This window comes from Nicotiana attenuata, unplaced genomic scaffold, assembly GCF_001879085.1.
Source record: "Nicotiana attenuata strain UT unplaced genomic scaffold, NIATTr2, whole genome shotgun sequence".
NCBI lineage: Eukaryota > Viridiplantae > Streptophyta > Magnoliopsida > Solanales > Solanaceae > Nicotiana > Nicotiana attenuata.
The window spans coordinates 28,128-37,321 of NW_017671207.1; the positions used below are offsets into that span (position 1 = coordinate 28,128).

The 9,194-nt window shown below is 36.1% G+C and overlaps 1 protein-coding gene across 1 annotated transcript; it reads left to right on the forward strand.

The window, feature by feature from the left end:
• Positions 1–1,487: 1,487 nt before the first annotated feature.
• On the forward strand, positions 1,488–3,309 carry LOC109206685 (UDP-glucuronate 4-epimerase 5-like). Its single transcript, XM_019369533.1, has one exon. The coding sequence runs from the start codon at positions 1,722–1,724 to the stop codon at positions 3,057–3,059; it is 1,338 nt and encodes a 445-aa protein (XP_019225078.1). The 5' UTR covers positions 1,488–1,721; the 3' UTR covers positions 3,060–3,309.
• The last annotated feature ends 5,885 nt before the right edge of the window (positions 3,310–9,194 follow it).

The window sequence follows — 9,194 nt, forward strand, 5'->3', positions numbered from 1 at the left end:
ACACTTACTTTTTGCTTTGTTTGATGCTAAAAGTATGCAGAAGAAGGAGAAGAAACTCAGAAAATCATAGTTAAAATTCTGACCGTAGCCGTAGCCGTAGCCGAAGCCGAAGCCGAGCCGAGCGAGCGACGACGACGACGGCGCGAAGGCTTGCCTTCTTCTCAACTCTTTAAGAGCTAGAAGAAAAGCAATTGCTTATAAACCCATAAAAAACCTCTTCCTCTTCCAATATGGGACAATGCCCATTTGTCAAGGGAGGGGGAACTTAAAATTTCACTCAAAAATTTCATTTCCCTCCATTTCCCATTCACCCTCTTTTAAGTATTTAATATATTAATTAAATACCTTAAAAACCCAACAGAATGGAGGGTAATGGCGACATAAAAAAAAAATCGATTTTACATTAAAATGGAACGGATTTGGACTCCTGAGCCGAGGGTCTATTGGAAATAGCCTCTCTATCATCACAAGATAGGGGTAAGGTCTGCGTACATACTACTCTCCTCAGAGCCCTACGTTATGGGATATTACTAGGTATGTTGTTGTTTGTTGAATTTGGCTTTGGACCTTTTGGTGCAGTAGCTAACTAGAAATAAGAATCACATGTTTCTTATGGTACATTTAACGCACAATTATTGTACACATTAGCAAAATAAACATCTTGCATAAATTAATAAGCAAGGACCGTGATTCTATGAAATATAAGTATTTACTTTTACACACGACTGAGCATTTAATTCAAAAGATTTCTAACTCAATCACACGCAATAATTGTCATTAACTACTTATTGGTCATAATTAAAGAAACCTCCACTATTTCATTTCCATTTCCTTGGTCAAGATATACAGCAAATCTCCTAACAAAAATGTAGTAGATCCGGTTGCCTAAATTTACAGAATAAAATATTAATACTGGTCTACTTCGAAAATAATTAAATAATTAAACCAAAAAAATTGGTGAATTTGGACAATTTTCTTAAATTATATATGCATGCATTTGTGTATATATGTCTCTATATTCAAAAAAATTTAAAATACATTGCACATATAGTTTACAATATTATTCACTTATTTAAAAGTTTTGATATACTTCCGTAAAAGTAATTTTCTTATGAAGTTTGGAGACACTTTTCTACAGAAATTTTTGAAAATGTTACTCAAAAAAGGTTAACCAAGTTTGGTTTTTCAAAAGCTTTGCAAAAATATTTCCATAAACAAACAGCCTAAATAGAGGAGTTCAATTAAGAGTTCCCAAATAATAATAAAAAATAGAGCCTGAAAATAATTTTTTCCCCTTTTCTATCTCCTAAATTAATGGGAGAAAAATTAATCAATACGTGTTTTTATTTTATTAATTTTCCTATTAAAAGTCAATATAAAGAACCATTCAAGTATTTACCATAGAAAAATAAAAAAGAAAATTACACGCAATCCACTAAAGTATGCACATTCTATGAATCTTTTTATGGAAAATATAAAGTAGTAATATAATGTTGCCTTTTTACTTTCCCAATACACACCACCCCCGCCGGCCCGAAACCATCGACACAAAACCTCTTCCCCTCCTCGGACTCTCTTTTTCTTCCTTAAAATCTCCAAAAACCAAAGTGAATTTTCAGACTGAATCATAAAACCCAAAAAGTCTCAATCTTTTTTCGTTTCTTCATATGCAAACACCAAAAGATTTTAACTTGTTGACTGGTTGATCATAGTGAAAAAAGATGACTCAATTGAAGCCCATTTTAACACATTTGGACGCCATTCCTTCAACCCCCGGAAAGTTTAAGCCCGATAAATCTTCACCCTACAGTCTCTATCGTCTCCGTTTTCACCCCACACTTTTCCCCAGGTTTACACTTTGGTCCTTCCTCTTCATCTGTTTCATCGTTTTGTTCTTCTTCTTCTCGCCGCCGACCAACCCCTCCGCCGGAAGCAACCGCCGGAGCCTGAAAAACACTGTTTCGCCTCCAGCAGCGCTCGGCCCGAACTGGGAACGTCGGGTTCGTGCCTCGGCCCGACCCAGGTCTAAGACCGGCTTTACCGTCCTAGTCACCGGTGCAGCCGGTTTTGTGGGGTCCCATGTGTCGCTTGCTCTAAAACGCCGTGGGGATGGCGTTTTGGGCCTGGATAATTTCAACCATTACTATGATGTCGGGCTGAAAAAAGCCCGAATGGGCCTGCTTGAACGTTCAGGTATTTATATCGTTGATGGTGATTTAAATGATGCTGTTTTGTTAAAAAAGCTGTTTGATGCTGTTGCTTTTACACATGTCATGCATATGGCGGCTCAAGCCGGAGTTAGATATGCAATGCAGAATCCAGGTTCTTATGTTCATAGTAATATAGCTGGTTTTGTTAGTTTACTTGAAGCATGTAAAATGGCCAATCCACAGCCTAGTATTGTGTGGGCTTCATCAAGTTCTGTTTATGGATTGAATTCTAAAGTACCCTTTTCAGAAAAAGATAGAACTGATCAGCCTGCTAGTTTGTATGCAGCCACCAAAAAGGCTGGTGAAGAAATTGCTCATACTTATAATCATATACACGGGCTTTCGATTACTGGATTACGTTTTTTCACGGTTTATGGGCCGTGGGGAAGGCCCGATATGGCATATTTTTTCTTTACTAAAGATATTTTGAGAGGCAAGGAAATCAAGATTTTTGAGACATCTGATCATGGTAGTGTTGCTAGGGATTTTACTTACATTGATGATGTGGTAAAAGGTTGTTTGGCAGCATTGGATACAGCGAAAAAGAGCACAGGCAGTGGTGGAAAGAAGAAGGGTGTTGCCCAATTGAGGATTTATAATTTGGGTAACACGAAGCCGGTGCCTGTTGGTAGACTTGTGAGTATTTTGGAAAAGTTGTTGAAGGTGAAGGCAAAAAAGAAGGTTTTGCAAATGCCAAGGAATGGGGATGTGCCGTTTACGCATGCTAATATTACTTTGGCGCAAAAGGAGCTGGGGTATAAGCCTACTACTGACTTGGAAATAGGGTTGAAGAAGTTTGTGAAGTGGTATGTTAATTACTATGGTTCGAAGAAGAAGAGTGCGTGGTGAAAACCTAAACTTGGTGGTGCTCTTATTTCTCTTGATGCCGGTCTTGATTCCTGTTGAATGCGTAGATGATGCCTCTTCATTGATTTGCCACATTGTTTTAGGTATTCTATTTGTAGGTGATCATTGTACATCCCGCTGCTGCTAGCCTGCTACTATTAAAGCATGTTTGATCTATTGACTCTCTTATGGTGTTTTTATGTGTCATTAATAACAATACTATATACTTTGAATTGAGCTTTGGCTTATTCGATTTGTCAGAACTGCTATAAAGAAAAGCATCTCTTTCCCTCTAAGCTCAATTTTGTTCGCCCTGAATTAGTACTAACTAATATACAACTTCAAGAACGATGAAATATAAGCTGTCAAACAGGTTGTGACAAAATTTCTAATGTTGTTGTGGAGTTGATTACATTCCAATTTTCCAGTCGAATCGACTTGCAGGATACCTCCATTTACTTGTTAGGATGCCTTGATGTTTATTTGTACATCCTTGGTTTTTGGTAGTTGTACCTTCTCCGTCGTCTCCGCAGAGTAGTTAGGAATTTTCATGTCCATTGCTTAAGACAGAGTCTGTATTTTGGGAACTTAGCTGTACCTAGAATAAAAGAAAAATGTTCTGTATGATAAATATTGTTCAACTCATCAACAAATGTGTATTACTGTGTGCTTGTTAAGACTGTTTCTCTATGAAAAAAGAATAATATTGTATGTATCTTAGTGAAAGTTGAGGTCTCATTACTATTGTATCCTTTATGTGCCTGGATCTGCATATTGCTCCCTTTATAGATTGTAGCATCAGGCTCTTTTGTTTTGTTTGCTACTTTTCTTTCTCAATGATGGGAAGTAAGAAAAGTTGTAGTCTTTAGGCCCATTCATGTGTTTAGAGGACTTGACAGTTATCGATATTTGGTTTTGTCACCATCAAAGAAGGTGCTGGCATTAGTTTTGGAATTTTGTTTTAAGGAATAGAATTATTTGGTGGAACAGTGTGAGGGCTGCCAGATACACAGTCTGCACTAGTTGCCAATTCTTGAAAGGACATTTCCGGATCCTAGTACTTGTTTAGGATGCTGTGATTTCTATCCGTCTTAGGAAATTTTATTTTGAGCTGGCTGCTAAAGGTATTCTTTGTTTCTTTTAAGTAGTTAGCCAATTGTTTGTTTGATAATATGCCTGAAGACATACTAGTCTTGTGATGGTTGTTATCAGTAGGTTGTCTTTTCATGTGAAACGGAGAGCAGAATTCTAAAAGAAAGCACGCAGAGTAGTGATAGTTATCTAGTTATTATACTAGATCCAAATCAAGATTGTGACTTGAACCCGTTTAGAAAAAAAGTGTCATGTTATAGCTAGCCCTATACTGAATTAGCCTTATCTCGGATATCATTATTCGTAATCCTATCCCTCCTAGTATGACCATACATCCATCTTAGCATCCTTATTCCCGCAACTTCTAACTTCTGAACATGAGAGGTCTTAACAATGGAGGGACTGTTAGAGAACATAATGAACTGTTAGATTGTGTCGCATTGATTGAGGGACTGAGTTTTTGTATTCTTGTATGGTTTTTGGGCAAATTCGATCTCATGAGCTAGTTTTTGGAGTTGATTTAAGCTCAAGGTCCATTTACTTAACGAATCATCAGGTTTGATATTCACAGGCTTGTGAACTAATCACCAGGTTTTCCAGTTTTTCATGTTCACATCTTGGATCTTTTTGCATACTCTAGTATTTCAGTTCATGTTTAGTTGTCCGGCCAGTGGCGGAGGCAGGATCTCCATGAAGGGGGTTCAAAAAAAAAAACTATAGCTAGGTTTTGAACCCCCTTGACCACTAAGCTACACTTTTGAGTTATATTAAGGGGGTTCAAAACTTAATATATAGAGGTAAAAAACATATTTGCCTTGTATATACAGTGCAATTTTTCGGCGAACCCTCTTCCGCCCCCCTAAATTCGCCCCTGGCCCGGCTGCCACTTTCAGACGCCGTTAGAAAGGTGCTTGTGGACTTATCAATTGAGGTGGAAGTGTATATTCATAAGACAGAAATATGGATGTTACACTCTTGCTTTGTGTGAAGGTGACCTGATCTTTTCTCTCGTGCATTCCTTGTTTGTGTACTGTAAATTCTTTTAGAATTTTCATAGGCAATGGCGTGGCACGTTACTACTTTTGGATTGTAACTTTCTAGTATTCTCCGATGCTGACTTCTTCTCCTCTTGTTTTCCACGTGTCCTAAATTGTTTGCTTAGGATTGTGACACACTTGTCGTTGTATTTCCAACTTTCAACTAGGGAGTTTCTTCCAATATTGAATTACTGATATTTTCTTTCAAATAAGCAAGCTCCAATTGAAACAATGATTGACAAATCTTGTAAACATAACGATGCATTTGGACCGTCGAAGCAATCAATAATATTTGCATTAAGATAGAATGTCTACGTCATATTCCTAGGGTGTGATCCATCCTTGGACCCCTGCGTGAATACGGAATATTTATACGGACTTTCAGGTATAATAATTCTATACTATTAGTATAGCTTAATTTGAGGTTTAAAGTTAGACTCTTATTTACTAGATTATTTAAGTAATCTAATTGTATAAATATTTTTCAGATTATTAATACGTTGACTTAAACTCGTGAAATAATGTTAGTGACATTGGACAAAGGCGTGGGAACCAATGAAAATGAACTAATTTCATAATATATGATATGAGTTTAGATGATACACTGATTTTCCTTTTGCAGTAATTAAATGGGGAAAAGACAGGACTACCTATAAAAGTGAAACTATTTATCCTGCCCTACCCATTAAAGAATTCTACCCACTAAATAATTACAGCTCCTACCCATTTAATAAATAAACGGCAATAACAAAATAACTACCCACGCTTTTAATGCCCTACGTATAAAAACGCAGAAGCTGCTCAAAATTTCAGAAAATTTGCGCACAAACGTAGAAAAACGCAGAAGCTCCTCAAAATTTCAGAAAATTAGCGCACAAAATTGAGATTTCCACCGATCGAAGAGCAGTAAGTGTGAAAAAACAGATCGAAGATGCTGATTCGGATTTTAACAGATCGAGATTTCACTGTTCTCTTCAGATTTTGATTTCGCTGTTGATTTGATTTTGATTTCGGAGCTAAACTTCTGAATTTTAGCTGAAAATTCTAATCTAGGTTTGGAGATCTGGAGATCTAGAGGTTTGATTTCGCTGTTGTTTTGTTGAAATTTCGAACACTGTTGATTTCGAACACTGTTGAAATTTGCATTGTTGAGATTCAATTTTGGACATAAAAGTGATTATAACTTTAGAATCATGGAAAATATTCCAATTCTGCTACAACATAGTGGAGAATGGGATGATAACAATAATTTCATAAATTTTCATGTTGATGCAATTCTAATAAAGACCTATTGGAAATTTGAACAACTTCTTAGAGAAATTGCAAAGCAACTGCAAAAGGACAGTAAAACAATAGTTATTCAGTATGCTATTGCTCAAGGATATCCACCAATTACAATTTGCAGCGATATCAGTGTTAGTGTTTACATGGAATTGAAAAAATCAAGTGCGGGGATGACAACATTTTCCCTGTGTGTGTCGTTTGCTAAAAACACTATAGATGCAAGCACCTCCAGTTTCGATGTTGCTCCAATTTCATCAGAAATTGCAGAATTTGGAAACACTGATATGATTACTACGTTCGATGTGCAAGAAGGAGATGACGCCATTTTAGAACTTGATGATGCAAACATCATAACTGATCAATTTCATCAAAATGTTGAAAAAGGACAAATTTACAAAGACAAGAACCTGTTGGCTCTCGTTATGAAGCAGTATGCCGTAAGGGAAAAATGCCAATATCGGGTTCATAAATCATGCCCAAGAAGGTTCGTCTGCATGTTTTCAAGTAAAAAACTATGTGATACCTATATAGTATATAAGTATGCTAAATCAGTATACTATGCGAGTATGGAATTGTATTGGTTTGTCTGTGTTTTTTATCAGTGATACTGGTATAGTATATAAGCATGCTATATCAGTATACTATGCGAGTATATAACTGTATTGGGTTGTCTTTGTTATTATCAGTAAAATATAATACCAATATAGTATATATGTATGCTAAATCAGTATACTATGTGAGTATAGAATTGTGCTGCTTTGTCTATATTTTTTATCAGCAAAATATGATACCGATACAGTATATAAGTATACCAACAGAGTATACCATGTGAGTATATAATTGTACGAATTTTTGTGTGTGTTTTTTATCAATAGAACATGATACATAACTGTATTTGTATTATAAACAGGTATATCCTTGAATGAGTGGATGAAAGATGCACTTGGAGACTTAAAGCATCAAGCCTGCGAGCATCAAATCTTTTCAAAGTGACGAATTTCAATTCTGTCCACAGTTGTTTAACTGATAAGAGATTTTGTTCACAAAAGCAAGCCGTCTCAGCTTTTGTTGCAGCTGTGGTACAAGATAAACTTGTTGACCCGAAAACCATATACACACCAACAGATATCCAAAGAGACATCCAAAAAATATATGGTATGGACTTAAGCTACATGCAAGCATGGAGATCAAAAGAAAAAGCAATGCAATTATTGAGACGATCACCAAGTGAGTCATACAAGAAAATGCCAACATATCTTGATATGTTAGAGTACGCTAACCCAGGGTCAGTGACACGACTACACACTGAAGTAGATGGGAGCTTGTTGTATGCATTCATAGCTATATATGCATCGATTAGAGGATGGGTCTATTGTAGGCCAACAGTTGTAGTTGATGGAAGTTTTTTAAAGTCAACATATAGAGGGACCATACTCATGGCTTCCACGCAAGACGTAGAAGGTAAGAATACAATCCAATTACATTCAGTTAAAGAAACAAAAAATATTTTCAAATATTATATGATACCAGTATGGTATACAAGTATACCAACAGAGTATATAATTTTTTTGCCACACACCTGCACCTACCTATGACTATACTACTATATGAAATACTAAATTAATATTTTGGGTACAATCCAATTACATTCAGTTAAAGCAATAAAAAATATTTTCAAATATTATATGATACCAGTATGGTATACAAGTATACCAACAGAGTATATAGTTGTTTTGCTACACACCTGCACCTACCTATGACTATACTACTATATGAAATGCTAAATTAATATAGTGTTTTGTAATTGATATTTTGTTCTTTGGATTTACAAGACAAATTCTACCCCTCGCATATGTAATTGTTGATTCGGAAAATGATGCATCGTGGGAATGGTTCTTCGTGCAGTTCAGAGAAACCTATGGACAAAGAGAGGGAATGTGCATTGTATCAGACATGCATGATGCTATATGGAAAGCAACTTCAATTGTCTATCCAGAAGTCCCTCATTGTGCATGTATGTTCCATCTGTGGAACAACATAAAGACAAACTTCAGGAAGAGCCAAAAACAAATCAAAGAAGTATATTTTGCGTTAGCAAGAGCATACACTGTTGAAGAATTCAACAGGCATATGGCAGAGTTAGAAGCTATTGATAGTAGCGTGAAAACATACCTGATGGATATTGGATATGATAAATGGTCCCGGGCGCATTCCAAGGCAAATAGAACCATGACCATGACATCGAATATTGCGGAATCAGTAAATGCAACAAACAAGCACGCAAGAGACCTCCCAGTTGTGAATTTGCTTGACTTTATGACAACATTGATTCAAAAATGGAATTACGCAAATCGGAAGGATGCAGTGGAATCATTTATGAAGATTGGTGCAAAGTATGAAAAAATATTGGCAGATAATACTATCTTATCACAGATGATGACGATATGCATTTTCAAAATCATAAAAACACTGCATGTACTGTATTTTTACTTTTTTACCTTAGTGATTTCACTAAACAACTGAATATTGTTATTTAAAAAATACTATTACTTCATATAGCTAATGACTTTTCTTAATTAAAATTATACGAGGTGTTGCCATCAACTGAATTATTACATTTAGTAATTGATGGCCAAACAAGAAATGTGGTGCGCCTACATGAAAGAAACTGCACTTGTGGGAGGTTTCAGCTAGACGATATTCCATGTCCACATGCAATGGCACT

What these genes read in the sequence shown, in the direction of transcription:
- LOC109206685 (XM_019369533.1), top strand. Translation starts at nt 1,722, where the DNA reads ATGACTCAATTGAAGCCCATTTTAACACATTTGGACGCCATTCCTTCA.